The sequence below is a fragment of the Drosophila nasuta genome, chromosome 2L (genome assembly GCF_023558535.2).
Source record: "Drosophila nasuta strain 15112-1781.00 chromosome 2L, ASM2355853v1, whole genome shotgun sequence".
Taxonomy (NCBI): Eukaryota; Metazoa; Arthropoda; class Insecta; order Diptera; family Drosophilidae; genus Drosophila; species Drosophila nasuta.
This window is the reverse complement of record NC_083455.1, coordinates 4,181,196-4,197,069: the sequence shown is the minus strand read 5'-3', so window position 1 is coordinate 4,197,069 and position 15,874 is coordinate 4,181,196. Positions and strand designations below refer to the sequence as shown.

The 15,874-nt window shown below is 37.4% G+C and overlaps 5 protein-coding genes across 6 annotated transcripts; 3 read left to right on the top strand and 2 right to left on the bottom strand.

Moving 5' to 3' along the window:
- Positions 1-1,528: 1,528 nt before the first annotated feature.
- Positions 1,529-5,200, bottom strand: LOC132789438 (protein rolling stone). Its single transcript, XM_060797461.1, has 4 exons — positions 4,666-5,200; positions 2,523-2,874; positions 2,265-2,448; positions 1,529-2,197 (listed from the first exon to the last, which is right to left on the bottom strand). Exons 1-4 carry the CDS (start codon positions 4,765-4,767, stop codon positions 2,008-2,010), a joined length of 828 nt encoding a protein of 275 aa, XP_060653444.1. The 5' UTR covers positions 4,768-5,200; the 3' UTR covers positions 1,529-2,007.
- A 3,381-nt stretch (positions 5,201-8,581) lies between these two features.
- LOC132789429 (protein rolling stone-like) lies at positions 8,582-9,784 on the top strand. The gene is made up of 4 exons (XM_060797450.1): positions 8,582-9,046; positions 9,121-9,222; positions 9,280-9,466; positions 9,523-9,784. Exons 1-4 carry the CDS (start codon positions 8,617-8,619, stop codon positions 9,734-9,736), a joined length of 933 nt encoding a protein of 310 aa, XP_060653433.1. The 5' UTR covers positions 8,582-8,616; the 3' UTR covers positions 9,737-9,784.
- A 365-nt stretch (positions 9,785-10,149) lies between these two features.
- On the top strand, positions 10,150-11,360 carry LOC132789445 (protein rolling stone-like). The gene is made up of 4 exons (XM_060797474.1): positions 10,150-10,553; positions 10,622-10,723; positions 10,784-10,967; positions 11,031-11,360. Exons 1-4 carry the CDS (start codon positions 10,232-10,234, stop codon positions 11,233-11,235), a joined length of 813 nt encoding a protein of 270 aa, XP_060653457.1. The 5' UTR covers positions 10,150-10,231; the 3' UTR covers positions 11,236-11,360.
- A 624-nt stretch (positions 11,361-11,984) lies between these two features.
- Positions 11,985-14,066, bottom strand: LOC132789424 (COP9 signalosome complex subunit 2). The gene is made up of 6 exons (XM_060797435.1): positions 13,907-14,066; positions 13,608-13,802; positions 13,426-13,551; positions 12,880-13,361; positions 12,376-12,708; positions 11,985-12,318 (listed from the first exon to the last, which is right to left on the bottom strand). The coding sequence occupies exons 1-6, from the start codon at positions 13,958-13,960 to the stop codon at positions 12,174-12,176; spliced, it is 1,335 nt and encodes a 444-aa protein (XP_060653418.1). The 5' UTR covers positions 13,961-14,066; the 3' UTR covers positions 11,985-12,173.
- A 538-nt stretch (positions 14,067-14,604) lies between these two features.
- LOC132789791 (UPF0585 protein CG18661) lies at positions 14,605-15,739 on the top strand. Of its 2 annotated transcripts, none has more exons than XM_060798066.1 (2): positions 14,605-14,728; positions 14,832-15,739. In XM_060798066.1, exons 1-2 carry the CDS (start codon positions 14,634-14,636, stop codon positions 15,466-15,468), a joined length of 732 nt encoding a protein of 243 aa, XP_060654049.1. In that variant the 5' UTR covers positions 14,605-14,633; the 3' UTR covers positions 15,469-15,739. The 2 variants fall into 2 exon arrangements, with proteins under 2 accessions (XP_060654049.1, XP_060654040.1); XM_060798057.1 differs by having other exon boundaries at positions 14,621-14,728; positions 14,781-15,739.
- Positions 15,740-15,874: the final 135 nt, after the last annotated feature.

The window sequence follows — 15,874 nt, the reverse complement described above, 5'->3', positions numbered from 1 at the left end:
ATTTTCAATTCGGTAAACACATTTACTTTGTACAAGTTAGGTAGCAAACTATCAAACAACATTAATTTAAATGTATTGAAAACTTTAATAAAGCTTCCAGCTTGTTTTTATTATTTATCTTATTTGCATTCTCAAAAATAGACTCTAAAAGTTTACAATGCGAAGAGTGAACCACTGTGCACTTAAAACTGAGTATCGTAAGCCCAATATCGTAAATGTTATTCATTTGTAGTGGCGTCGACGACTGTACAGGTAAGTTATCAAAGTATCGCAGATTGAGTCTCGCGTTTGCAACACAAACATGAGATACTCTGAAGTAATTAAAATTTATGAATTAAAACAGAAGAGATTGTTGGACTTGGGCCTGCGACTTGGAATTAAGTTTATTTCTGGAGTAAGACTAATGATGAATGAAATTAATCATTTAATTGGTTAAAATCAATTGATTCTGACTTCTTTAGTTTCATTCAATTTTGCGGGCCATTGCTAATTGCGCTGACTCAAATGTTTAATTTTAAAGGCCCATTTTTTTCAGAACAATTAAATAGAAATAATAGTAAGGCTTTTTGCGTTTTGCCTCTGATCTTTGTTGTTACAAATTTTGAAATTTCTTAATGGGCGCTACAGAGGTAGAGTAATTAGTCTTTTATCTCGCTCTCTGTTTTGTTCACATTTTGGCAACGGGCGTGAACAGAATATAAGCAGTTAAGTCAAACCTCAATCTAACTGTGTGCAGTTTGTTTTTCTCTCTCTCCCTCTCTGTCTCCCTATCACGCTCTTTCTCTATCGTCTCATTTAGTTTCTCTGTACCTTTTGATGTGTTTTTCTCTGCAGAGAACTCGTTTCAGTTTGTTGGTTTAGCAGACGATATGCTCGTAAGACCATAACTTTATTTTCTTAACAATATAATTTGGCAATAATTTGAAGTGCCTCCAAATTTACCTTGCTGACTCATTCTTCAGATTCGGTACAATCCGTTGAAGCTGGGAGCTTTACTGCTTCAAATGTGGGACGAATAATAATCATCATACAATGCACATTTGCTTCTATCGATCAAAACGATTTGGCAATTCAATTAAAAGAAGGAATATGAAACCATTGAGAGAGTGGGTAAATGTGCTGTGAGTAATGAAAGTTAAAAATATACTTAGCCAGATGTACATATGTGTGTATTCCGAGTTACTTATTTACTATATTCTCTTTACCACTTACACAACTCCACACATAAATAAGTATGTCATTGGCCTTTTTACCCTTACTTTTGCAACGGGTATATCAAGTTTATAAAACGAATTTCATATTTGTATCATTATTAAAATTATTTTTCTTTTTTTATCTTCTACTTTAGTATCTTTTGATGTCATTTCTTTATTAAATGTAATTTTTTTTATGTAATAAGAAGTTATTATATTCGGCTTATCGCAACTTTTGTTGAGCTGAAATAAATTTGTTTTTTTGATAGTTTTTCACATCAATGTTAAGATTATCAGATTTTTATTATTATTTGAAATAACACGTTTTAAAGGAACCATTTCCATAAAATTAAATTCTAATTATTATATTTACAATAATTGTTTCAAATATTGAGCATTTTATTCATTATTCCATCAACAATTTAATATTTAACCCCATTCCAAATGGAAAATGTAACCTTCATCCAATTTCTTCAACAATTTCATATACTATGGATTCCATGGTAAGAACCTTTATTCAATAGTTTATACCGATAAAAAAAAATACTAGCTAAAGCCAAGATATTTTGCTTTGGCGTTAAGGAACATTAGACTATTCACTTAGCAATTACTGGCTAACGAAATAATTTAACTATAAAATGTCATAAATAAATGCAATATGTGATGACAGTGTCTTGTGAGTATGTGTGTGTGTATATCCATACATACAACTGTGGGTGGTTAGAAAGTGATTATGTGAGAATTAGGAAATAATGCTGGTGGTGCTACTTAAAACTACTAGCAGTTGATGATGTGAAAAAGTCGGCACTGGGTCTTATATTAGACCCACTGAATGGGGCGTCCAGACAACGCTGAAGGCGCGATTAAAGGCCTGCTTCAGCTTATGCAAACCAAAGAGGATCAGCCAATAGCAAACGATCATCAGGAAGACTCCGATGAAGGTCACCAGGCAGCGCATTGGATTATTCCAGTCCAAAATGGGATAGACATAGTGGTTGTTAAATCTGTAAGTGAAATAAAAGAATTTAATTAAATGCTCTACATAGAGAGTGGAGAGTGCGGGCTACTTACTCGTCTGTGCCGCCGTAGAGATGGTAGATGAGGGTGAACAAAAAGAAGACAATCGCCAGGACCATGGTCTGCACCATGTGCAACAGTCGCAGCGGAAATGCGACGACCATAAAATCGATTAGAATAAAAATAGAATTGAGCGCATGTGTTATAGCGCTAATCGCCGGAAATCGCGCTGGTTTGTCTGCAAATGCATAATGCACATATGATTAGTTATTTGTCATTCGAATTAAATATCCAATTTATGCTCATACTCACTCATGCGACCATTTAGAAATATCCAGTATATGGTGGATATGATCAGTGCCAATAGCAGAGACATATTGTAGAGCCACCAATAGATCTTCAGTCCCCACGTTGTGCGCCCCTTTTGCCCCGCCTCGTTTACCAGACTCCGCACATTCTGTAGATCGAAGTGCCATCGTGTGACCATCACCGCGGATATCAGCATAGTTATCGTGATCATACCGAAGCCCCAGTTGGTCATATAGATGAAGAATTTGCCTTCGCAGAATTGCAAAATGATGCAAGTGATGTAAACGGCCAGAAAGAATAACGCCCATATCCAGCGATATAGTAAATAATATGTGCTGACCTCATTCTTTTGCCACTGCAGGAGAACAGAAAAGGGCAAATGTCAATGAAGCATTCGGGGCTTAGTTATTTCGAATTGTGTAAATCATTCGTCATAAAATTAAAAATTCTTAATGAAAGAAAATACATAAAAATAACGAATAGATAATATTAAGAATATAAATGTATGGCTGAACAAATTTAAAATATTCAAATATTAACTGTATTTTAACATTTACATTTAAATTTGTTTAAATTTTACACTTTAAACCTTTTCTGAATGGAGAACTAATTTCGTAACTAATGAATAATTTCAAAATATGGCATGATAAGGACGATTTTTAAGAACATTTTTATAAAATATGCAACCAATTTGAAAACATGACATTTGATATGTCAACATTGTCGTATACTCGTATGTCATAATTATTGCTAATTTTATTGTTACTATAAAAATGTCGTGACGTACTGTGATAACAAAAAATGTTTATCATTTCGCAATTTCACAAAACTGAAATTCAATATTATATAACAATAATAATAATAATAATAAAAACAGAAAACATAGTAATCTATCTGCCATACCATAAAATTAACGATAAGAAATTATGAATTACGTAGATTCAATGATACAAATTACCCGGAAATTACGATAGTGCCGTATTGCTCACCGAGAATGTGCTGTGATTATAAAAGTTAAATACGCAGGTAAATATTTTGATAGCTACCTTATCTACATAGGGCGAGCCCTTAGAACCCTGAGAACTCTTAGAGCCTACTGTTAATTACGATTTTCAAAATACTATAATTTAATTGTAATAGTGGAATATTTGCACCTTGTCCAGACAAAGTTCCTGCCGTGTAAGCAGTATTTCAACTGCTGCAACATCATCATGAGGCGCTTATCTCTTCAACTGATACTGAGATGCTGTCAGGCGATGACGTAGTCAAAATCGTGTTTGTCTAGTTAGGAGGTGTTACTTAGTTTTGCGCACAATAACAAAACTCCCCTCTATTACGTAATACGGTTAGATTGATTGTACTATATGTTTGTTTGTTTGTTTATTTTGCATTGAACTTGGATTTGACGGAAGTGCTATGCATACAATTCGGCTGTGCCAATTCTGATGGGTGACACTGTATTCAATGGAGTCGGGTTACCAAAAATAACATAAAAAGCGATGTGTTAAACATTCTTGCTTAATTATTAATTCGCACTCTTGCTGAACTAATACGGGCACATGTGGAATGTGACAAATAGACTGGTTGAATAATATGTATAATATGAGTTTCCTAGAAGTCAGTTTTCAAACTACTCTCGCGGGAATAATAAATATAACAATATAAAAAACCAAAACTGCTCAAAAATTCATTCTAGGAGCTTATTTAAAATAAAAAGTACGCAATGTCTGCATACTTCTTATTTGCTTAATACAAATACGCTCAAGGCACTACAAATGTATATACTACATATTATATAGCATTATGCTGAACTGGAATTTATTCATATGCTAATTAAGAGAAGCTCAACATAAAGCCTCATTAGATATACACATACACAATTGGATTCGGCTTTGAATGTAATACATATTTAAGTGCTTAAAAATTGCATTTTTTTTCTCTCTTCTATTACTTAAAAGAGTATACGCTGTTCGTCACAAAGTTGTAACTTTTATTTTACATAAGTTATTTGCTTAGTTTTAGTCTTAATGCTTTTATGGCTTCAACGTGTACCCAGTAAAGTACTAAGGGTTAGCTTAAGTGATCTAACACATCACACATACTTCGTTGACCCCCAAGGAGAGGTGGGTGACATTTGAATACTCACCAGAAACTTGTAGAATAAATGCACATGATTGTATTCAAAGCCGAAATTCTTTACTTGCAACTCCTTGTTGAGGCCCTTGCCGAACCTTTTAAGAAATTGCATTTTGTAGCGAGTCGCGCGACGATCGTCGAGTGTGAATTGATGACTACCGCTGACTACTGTCTTTGAGTGGAAAACGTGGTAACCAAGTGTGAATGTGTGTCGTCTCTGGTGTCTCTCTTTCTCTCTCGCTTCTTCGTGTGAGAGTGTGTGCGTGTTTGCTTTTGAACTGCAGCTGGCAACTTTACGAAAAGAGTTCAGTTACGCGTCAGGCAACGCTTGACAGCTCAGCAACTTTTAGCAAATGTTCTCAGTGATCTTGAAAAAAAGAGACTGCTTAGCTCACACTCGGACGGAATTAGAACCAAATTCAAAGTTGACGTTAGCGTTAGCGTTGGAGTTCGAGTCTGACTTGGAGTCGCTGCCAAGCTACTTCAATTTATGCGCGGCGCTGTCGTGCACAACCCAACGAGTCACAAAGCGAACTGAAAGCGCCAAAGCTTTTACCCTTTTGGAAGACCCGACGATTCTGTCTGGCTAAAGCCGAACCCGGCGAACCGATGCACGAACCTTCCGATTAGAAAACAGCGCGGAGGCTTCGGAATCGCCGAACACAGTAAAGTGAAATGCGAAAAATGTTTACTGTCATAATACGCTTTATATACACGGGGGCATGTAGCTGGTACCGAATGTCGTCGATCGACGATCATTTCCAAAATTGATATTGTAACGTGCTTCACAGTAAAAGGGAGCTACCCATCACATACCCTTTCGAAGCAATTATAAATAATTATTAATTAATATATATCGGTATTTTAAGTATTCCGCATACTTCCTGCTGCGCATAGACTTTGAAGACTCTGAGTACAGGGTACAAGTGTGAACATAGATTAGATAAAATGGAGAGATAAAATTATTTTGCGTAATCATCTGTTGTCCAGTAACATTTTATCTTTTCAAATATTAAATGTGCAATAATATGTATACCCTTCTTGTGCCTCTCTGATTGCAGGGTATACCAATAAACTAAATAAAGTAATTTAATTAAGAGCATATCGCAAATGTGAAACACAAGAATATGCGTTCGCGAACGAGTATCGTGGAGTATCATATGGCAGATCGCTGTTAAATGTTCCATCCGAAACCGGGCGCTGTGGGAAGCATTTAGAGTATGATATGATATCAATGATATTGACAGTCACAGCGCTTTTCATCATCATCCGCTGACTTTATTGAACTTGAAGCCACGGAGGTCGATCAATTAAAATTTCCAGCTCTCCCAATTGTTTGATGTGTGAAACATTGTGCATGTGGGAGACTCTATTCTTTAAAAGCGCTCACAGAACATTTAACATACCCCAAATAGTTCTTTATGGGTTTGACCTACATTTATCTTATCAATCGTGCGATAAAAACTAAATACCCGAGAAAGTTATACTGGAAATAATCAAAGGTATTTCTGTAATACATAGAGGGAAGCTTATAGTTGTTCGATCAGTTGAGAATCGATCAAAATTTAAAGAGCTTCGATTACATATTGATTTATGTTCGCATTCCGCTCAATTTATTTAAGATGTCGGTGCTCATTCGCTCAATCGAGCTTCTCAATTTGCGATTGACTCAGTTAGCGACCTTGTCATTGACTTGAATCAAAATTCACAAGTCTTATTTATCTATTAATATTCAGTGAAAATCGAAGGTGTCGCTAAAGTTGAAGGGCCAACTGATTCTTATTGCTTCTCTATTGCATAAATTGAATTTACGAATATAATTGATGGCCAATTTACAAGTTCTTTACCAACGAGCCTCCAATTTTTTGGCCCTGCTAATTGACGTGCAATTGAAATTGCAATTTCTACGGGTATTCGCATGCCTCGAACAGGCATCAGTCATATTCGTATTCATATCTAATAATAATATTGCATGTCGACTGCAATAGATTTGTGGCAAAAATTTGAATTTAAATTATGGATGTGCGTGACACTAAAGTGATGGTCTTGTTTAGCTTTGAGAAAGTCTGTGATTGATATAATTTGCACTGCAACATTTAAATATGCCTCGTAGAAAGTAATCAAAGCACACTTTGTTTATGGTTGAATAATTGAATAATTTTGGTTTTGTTGTATTTGATAATTTTTGAGGGTGTAACCATGAATAATATTGTTTTAATCATTCTTAGAACTTAAATTTTAATGATTGGAAATTTATAAGTTTTTGTTTCCTGCTAATCGTATTTCACAAAAATAAAATACTTACAACTTCTTTATGGCGGCGCCTATTTTGTGAATGACCCGTCAATTGTTAATTCTAGTTACTATTAGTCACAGTGTTTATCTATAGCTTTGGGGCTTTACTCGAGTGTCGCCGCTTCACAGTGGGCGATTTGGTCTCGCTAGCGGCATTTAATTCAAATTTTGAAATTTAAAAAGCGTTGATATTTTTCACAAGTCGACAACAGATGCTTTGATTAGATTCATCAAAGCGTTTTAAAAGCTCTACGATCAACTGATCATCAGCTGTGAACGGTCAAACACACGATATGATTTTGCAAAGAGCTCTAGAAAATTCTTTCTTTTTTCGCGCATTGATTTCGAGTTCCTCGGAAATTTACAATTTTTATTAAATTTGTTAAAAGTTTGGCTTTTTATTATCTTCAAGGTATGTATTACAAAAAAATCAATATTTGTAACCGGCCTATAAATGTGTAGCTCATAAAACGTAGTGGTAATTCAGTGTATTAACAACGAGTCCGGATTAGCGTCGTGGAGTTGAACTTACTGGATTTAAGTGGATTCAGTCTAACTCTTTTATTAGCCGAAAGTGTGAATCAGTGGCCTCCAAAATGTGTAATATGAACTGCTATTACCTGCTAGCGTTCAAACTATGGTACTTTTTTAGGCACAGTGTTAGTACCAAAAAGGGATCTTTTTTTAGTATTGCACTCGGAAGTTATCCTATTTTTTTTTCCATCATTCCATCATTTTTTAGATAAAGTTTATATATGACATTTGTTAATTGAAGCTTAAAAAAAAATAAAAGTAAAACAAAATTTTATATTTAACAAATTTTTTTTTTAAATTAAAAAATAAATAAAAAAAAATTAAAAAAATAAATTGTTTAACTTAAAAAAATCTATGACTTTTCTCTGATCAGTGAAAAACAACCTACTGAAGACATCTATTTTAGTATAGAAGTTATTAATTAAATGCCGCTAGCGAGACCAAATCGCCCACAGTGCGCTTACGTACCACGAAGAGGGTCTGGGTCCCATTCCATAGGGATTCATAAAACAGACGAGTTCAAGTTCCAGACTGAAGCACCAACAACTGACGTCCCCCCAATAACAATGCTTCAATAATATGATTAAATGGTAAATTATAAATGATAAATTGGTAAAGTGTGCGAGAGTGAATGAAATTGCTGATTTGTTGCGATTTCAATAGACGGGACTCTTATCTCGAAGGCCATTAGAAAAACATCGTAAACTTCAGTTGATAGTTTATCATCAAGAAGGCTTATGGTCGTCTGTGAATCATGTGCAAAAATTCCCAAAAATATGTTTAAAAATTTACAACGCATTTGACGCGAATCATTTTCCGCGACACCATGCGACAAAGCGACTGGAAACGTGGGAAATCTTCCACTCGAAGGCAAATACGCTTTGACGCGTGCCCACAAACTTAGTTTGTTTGTGGACAACATCAATAACAGCGGCTAATCGGTTGTTGGTGCTTATCAAAAAAGGCGTATTGGAAGCGCTTTCCAGTTGTATGTTACTTATTCCCAGACATACATATGTACGTAATCTGGCGATAAGGATCGTCGACTGATAATTTTTAACACTTCAATTGCCATTCAACTCGAACTATTCGCGGAAATAATGCCAAATTGGCAGGCCTGTTGGCCCAGCTAATGCCATGGCTGCGACAGTTCTCATTCTATCGCCGTTTGAGCCAGCTGCTTTGGGCCGCTTTAGCAGCACTTGTCCAGTGCCGTCAACGTCGAGTTCATCCCGCCGGCATGCGCGACCCCAGCTCACAATGCTGTTGCCAGCCCATGCTGGATGAGTTCCAGAAGTCCAAGTTCGCGTTGCACCACGATGAGCCCGGTGATTTCTGTCGCTCCCAATGGCAGCGAGGCGATCGCTCCATCATCTGGCTTCTCTACCGCTGGCTCTTTGCAGCCTTCTTTGCTGGCGGTGTCCTGGCCAGTTGTATTCAGCACTTCAACGAGGGCACCTGGTTCATCTATCTGACGGATTGGGGCTTCGTCCTGTGCTTCTATGCCTGCACCTATGGCGCTGTTGTGGCCACCATATACTTCATTAGGCCCAGCTACTTTGGTGAGTATCTTCAGTATGTCAAAAAGACTTTGAGAATTGTTTATAAATACAACATATATTCAATTCAATTGCAGAATCCGGCAGTTGGGCTCTTAAGATCTATTGGGCTTCGCACTTTACAACCACAGTGCTGGCTCTGATGATAACCTTGGTGTTTTGGACAGCGTTATATCCTAGTAAGTAGATCTTGCATTTAATTGCAGTAGCACTCTCCTAACGAACTCTTCTTAAAGGCATGGCTGGTGGTCCAATTGGATTGTACAATCTTTGGGCGCATGCCTTCAATTCCGTTTGCATGCTCATCGATTGTTTCGTGGTCGCCTTTCCCACGCGCCTCATGCACTTCATCTATCCACTAGTCATTGGACTGACCTATGGCATATTTTCGCTCATCTATTATTTTGCTGGCGGCACAGACTAGTAAGTAGTTATATTTGCCAGTAGTAGCTTAGATCTAAGTTTATTTACGTTTTCAGTGGTGGCAATCACTTTATCTACTTCATTCTGGATTGGGAGAGGCCAGGTTTGGCCATTGGCAGTGTTTGTGGCTGCATTGTATTGGCTCTAATATTTTGCGTAATGGTCTTCTGGATCTACCGCTTTAGAATATGGATCTATGAGCGATGCGTTCAACCCCCAACGGAAGTAATGCAAACTCGAGAGGCTCCGGAGAAAGTGCAACGCGTTTAAGTAACTGTTAGTTGAATAAGTTAATAAACAATTGATAAAATCGGGGAATCCATTGATTAGGCGTCATTCATTAAAGCTTTGCTGCTCACCTTCATAAGCTGCATGCTACGTAACTCTTTGGGGTATGCACTGCTTTGATTACTAGTAAGTTGATTAAACACGAAGAATGTGCCGTGAGAAATCTTCCAGACAAAGGTCAGCACACCAACTGTTTGCCGCGTGGTTGGGTTAGTTTGCTTGTGGGCTAACATCAATGACAGCGCCATTTTGGCTTATCAGAAAGACATATTGGGAGTGCTTTACAGTTACACATATCTGGCGATAAGGATCGTCCACTGATAACTAGCACTTGAATTGCCATCCACCTGAAATTATTTATGGAATCATTGCCCACCTGGTGGGCTCGTTAGTTTGTCTAACGTCAGTGCTTATTCTACCGCTGTTTCAGTTAGCTGTTCTCCTCTAGCTTAGTTAGTTCAGTTCCTTTTAGCCGGCATGCGTGATCAGAGCCAGGAATGCTGCTGCCAGCCCATGCTGGATGAGTTCCATAAGTCCAAGTTCTCATTGCACCATGAGAAACCCGCTGATTTCTGTCGTTCCCAATGGCAGCGAGGGCAACGATCCTACATATGGTTAATATATCGATGGTGTTTGGCGGCCTTTTTTGCTGGCGGATGGTTGGGAAGCGTTATTGAAACCTTTAATGATGGGAAATGGTTCATTTATTTGACGGACTGGGGGTTTACCTTGGTCACTTATGCCTGCATCTTTGGAGCTGTGATAACAACAATATACTTCAATAATCCCAATTATTTCAGTAAGTTTAATAACACGATTTAATTCTATTCGTCGCTTCAGTTTCCTTACAATATTTGTAAATTGCAGAACCCGGCAGTTGCTGCCTTAAAATTTATTGGGCCTCGCACTTTACGGCCACAGTGTTGGCCCTGGTAATAACATTCGTCTATTGGACGACTATTCACCCAAGTGAGTTCTATAATACATTTTAAGTGGACTTCATTTTAAGCAACAACTTATTTATTACAGATATTGAGGACGAAGTCGATCTTTATAACATTTGGGAACATGCTCTCAATTCAGTTTTCATGTTTATTGATTTTTTCCTGGTGGCTTTTCCCACGCACATCATGCACTTTGTCTTTCCAATCTGTGTGGGTCTGATCTATGCCCTCTTCTCGCTTATCTACTATTTTGCAGGTGGCTTAGACATGTGAGTAATATCTAACAAATTCCTCTTGATATTGTATAATTTACTCTTGATTCACTCTTTTAGTTTTGGCGAACACTACATTTACTTTATCCTGGACTGGGAGAGGCCTGGCTTGGCAATTGGCAGTCTTTGCATAGTTTATGTCTTACTTCTTATCTTCTGTGTGGTCGTATTTTGGATGTACAGATTAAGATTATGGATATTCAGACGTCACATGAAGCCGCAAACTAGAGAAATAATACAAAGGCCAGCTCCAAACACCGTTTAAAATTCGATTATTATCTAAACAATTAATTTAAGTATTTTATAAGCTCATTGATATACGAATTACTTTGCCATAGAGTTTTTATAAGCTGTGTATTGTATTTTGATTAAATGGTAGCTTGTTATCAACCAAAAATTTTTGCTGTATGAAAATTTATAGAGGCGACGTGATTACAAATTGTACCTCTAGATGTTGACCATTGCGTCAATAAACATTTACTTAATGGGTTTTCTAAAATTAATCATTAAAAATTACCCATTTGTTTCCACTGCTAAATTCACTTCGAATGTTTTGGTTCAATTAGTCAATATCCAATTTTTTCCCTAATTGTAAAGTTTACTACTCTTTTTTAATCAGTTTTGAATCGTGATAGGCTCTGATAGTTCTAGAGGAAAACGGTATATTTTAACATTATATGTACAAGAAGAGAAGGTTCTTCATTTTATGTTTTGTCCTTCAATATTTTTATATGGCAACTACTTCAATATCCTGGGAAAAAATAGTAATGTTCTCTTTCAGGTAGGGTTCGTTATTATGATTGGATTAAACTACTAATCAGAAATCAAACGGTGATTCTCTAGCAAAACAATATTAAAGTAGTCTGATATTGCCCAAGAATAATTTTTTTATTTACAATCTGCTAGTACGCCCAGTGGATAGTGTGATAACAAACAAGCTTATCGTTGGTTAATGACATGTTACTGCTCTAATCTAAAACTCACTCTGAAAGCCCTTTCCGCGTATGCATATCAGGCGATAGAAATCGTGTGATGATTGCGTGCTTAGTTGAGTATTAATCGCTCAGCTGTTATTAATGATAAGGTGGGAATTTCCTTATGTCCCTTGGTATAATGATAAGGCAGAGTAATTGTATTCTTTTTTTTCTTGGGTTCTTTTAATATTTCCATTATTTCGATTTGGTCTTAAACGTTGTCTAATGTCTAAGCCATTTTCTGTACCACAGCAAACTGTAGCGATTGGATTTGGTTGGACCATTTCTCCAGTGCATTATATCTTGAAGCGCTGCTGTTAACTTTGTCCAACTGCAGAACTTGATTCACTTGGTCGATGCGTCCCTTGATGGTACTGTAAAATAACACATGAAGTTATTTATTTCTCGAAATGAGAAACAAGTGAACTTACTCATCCAAAATGCAGGAAACTAGCAGACTCTCCACCTCGGCGGGCTCAATGTTGAGTGCATTGGCTATGAAGGGTATGGCTATGTTCTTGTATGGTTTAATCAGTTTAATGAGCACCTGAGTGCGAATGTTGCGCAGCAAGTCTTCGATGTGTTCGCGGATGAATTGATCAGCCATAATATTGCTGCGATGTTGACGCAGAATAGTCTCAAACTCGTTGATGTCATTGTTCTGATAGGAATTAACCAGGTTTGTCATGGCCAAAATCTCTGGATCATTCTTATATGGTTTTGCCTCCTGCGAGTCAAATGGATTAATGCCGGATTTCATCAACCTGCCGAAAAAGGCGAACACATTAGTTATGCATCGATATATATAAATCATAAATTAAAGGTAGTACGATTTTATGTTTAAGTTCAGTTTAAACACACTCCAACCAGTGCTTGAAGAAAGCACGAGCCAATTGTAGGTCACAAAATCGTATTCTTACATTAAGATCACTTACATATTAGCTAGCACCAAGTATTTAAGGCATGTGGTGCGCCTTGGGGAACCGCTCTCATCGTAGTTTTTGAATGCCTCAAAGAAATCAGTGTGTGCTTTCTCAAATTCTCCTTCACGCAGATGCATTTTGCCGCCACACTCACGTATGACGCCCATAATGAGAGGATGTGGAATAGCGGACTTGATGTGCAAAGATTGTTCATAGAGAGCCTTGAGCTTTTTGTTGTTCTTTTGCACTGTGTACATTTGAATTTCCAACGCGTAAATCTCCAGCAATTGCGTACCCTTCTTGAGATCATCCTCTCCATCGTCTGTCTGACAGCTGGAGTGCAGTTGTTTGAGTATCTTTTGCAGTTTGGTGAAGTCACTGCGATCGAAATAAAGCTTTCCCAGCTTAGTGTTGGTCTTGAACCACAAGCGATCGTTCTTAGCATCGCGCAGTGCATCCAAAGTTGTCTCGTAGAAGTTCTGCAGCAGCGCCATCTAAAAAAGGTTGCAGACTTCAAATGAAAGTTCTTTGAATTCGCCATATTTATGATTTGCTTACATTCTTCGAGGTTGATATATAATCCAGTATAGAGTTGATGCTTTTCTCAGAGTGGTTGCGAGTGACTGCGCTCTTAATGTAGGTGAGTAGCTGCTTGTAACGCACCATCATTTCCTCATAGTTGCACTGCGAATTTGACGATGTTAAATGTATGTCAAGTATGAAGCTATTGCTTCACTTACCAGTCTAAAGTTGATTTTGATCATCTGCTTCAGCGCCTTGAAGCCCCATTCACCCTTCTCACCATTCTCCAAATCGAGCACCTTTTGAAAACTGGCGAGCGCCGCTTTAGGTTCCTCTTCCTTCAGTGACTTGCTGTTGTAGTATTGATTCTCCAGATCCACGTCCGGTTCTGAATTGCTGTCCTCGGAGTATTCCTAAAATATTGCGATACCGATGCCGAATTTGCAATTTGCAAGCAGATGCCGGGTGGGCATTAGAGACAGTGCGTGGATTTAAATGTTAAATGTGAAGCACTTACCAGGCCATAATCCTCATCATCGTCGCACATGAAATCGTCGTCGTTATCAGACATTGCGCAGCTTATTTGTAGTGCAACAATTTATTAAACAAAACAATGCCCAGAAAAGTGGCAGAATTTATGTCCCACTGTGGAATGTGGCGGTTGCCCGATAGGCAGAAGATAAATGAAGTGCAAAGCTGATATATCACTGTGCAGCACTGTCATTTGAAAGGTATCGATAGTTGCGGCGTATATACTGCAAGACAGTGTGACCATTTGCACCAAACGTGATTCTAAAATATTTTGGGGTCACACCGGAACATAATTTGAATTTAATAACAACGAATTACACATTAGTGAGATTCCAACGTTGCGATGACACCAGTGCGATCCTTTTTTTATGGAAAAAGTTGCGAGTATTTAAGTATTAGCATTTTTTGAATCAGCTCATATGAGGTTATAGGAAAACCACAAAAAACTATTTATTTGCATACGGAATCATTCTGGTCGTTTTTTAAAATTGTGTTTGCATGAAGCAGCAAGAATCTTATGGTGTAATAATTTATTTATTATAATAAGCCTAAAATGCGCTATATTAAACAGTGTGACTAGTCAGGGCGGAAAGTATACATACTTGAATAACAAAAAGCAGTTAACAAACTTTGCGGTTCTTTTTAAAGTGTGGTCAATTTTACTGGTGGTGAAATATTTTGGTATATTTTATATTCAGCACACGGTCACACTGATGATACAATACAAATACATCAAAACAAAACAAAACAAAACAATAAAAACCGGATGCACTTCTCATCGTCATTTAATAAGGTCATACAGTATGAGGTAAATTGTGGCATTTATATGTTTTTCTTTAATTTTAATAATTTAAAAACAGTCTCACACAACCATTGAAACGTTTGTTGCATACCACTTTTTTGCTGCGCAGCGCCATAAAACGAACTCATCCCTCGGCGGATCGCAACTCTCAGCCCATTTCCGAGGCGTTGCTGGCTCAGGTTAACAAGCAAACGCCGCAGCTGCGTCTGCTGGAGATAGCCTCTGGTTCGGGCCAACATGCAGGGTATTTGGCGCCATTGTTGGTCAACATTAGCTATCAAACAACAGAATATGAACGCCGGCACTTTGATTCAATTGCTGCCTATGCAGCTGACTGTGTCACTGGCAATATTTGTGCTCCGCTCTTTGTGGACATATCGCAGGACCTGTCGGATTGGGAGGCCAAAACGCTGGAGCATGTGAAGCCCGCCAGCTATGATTACATGTTAAACTGCAACATGATGCACATCAGTCCGTGGAATTGTTCCATTGGCCTATTTCGTGCAGCGGGTCAATTGCTTAAGCCCGGTGGCAAGCTCTTCACATATGGTCCATATGCTCAAGATGGGCAGCTGACGCCCCAAAGCAATGTGGACTTCGACGCCAACCTGAGGAGTCGTAATGCAGAGTGGGGCATCAGAGATATCCGAGATCTGCGACAGCTGGCGGAGTCGAATGGCTTGAAGCTGGACCGCATTACTGAAATGCCATCAAACAACAAATTCTTGACTTGGCTCAAGTCGTGAACTTTTCATGATTTACAATTATAAATATATACTATTAACTACAATTAAAAGTTAGACACTTTAAACTCATAATTGTAAGCGTAGACACAATGTTTTAGGTTTAGATATTGTCAAAGACTAAATTGTAACTATTTAAATTGCATTTTATTTTCGTATTCAATGAAAATCTTTCAATAGTTACTGAATGAATGAATAACTTTAAATAGTTACTGAATTTAAATATTGTTTACTACAATCAGAAAATATAAATTTTAAATGTTCTTTCGAAATACATTTGTTGAGTCAAAGTTGTTGTTGTGATAATTCTGGGATTACTGAAGTATTGCGATATTTATTTTAATAATGAACAATATGATTTAAAGTTAATATTCTAAATAAGTTAAATCAAGAATAGTAAACATATATT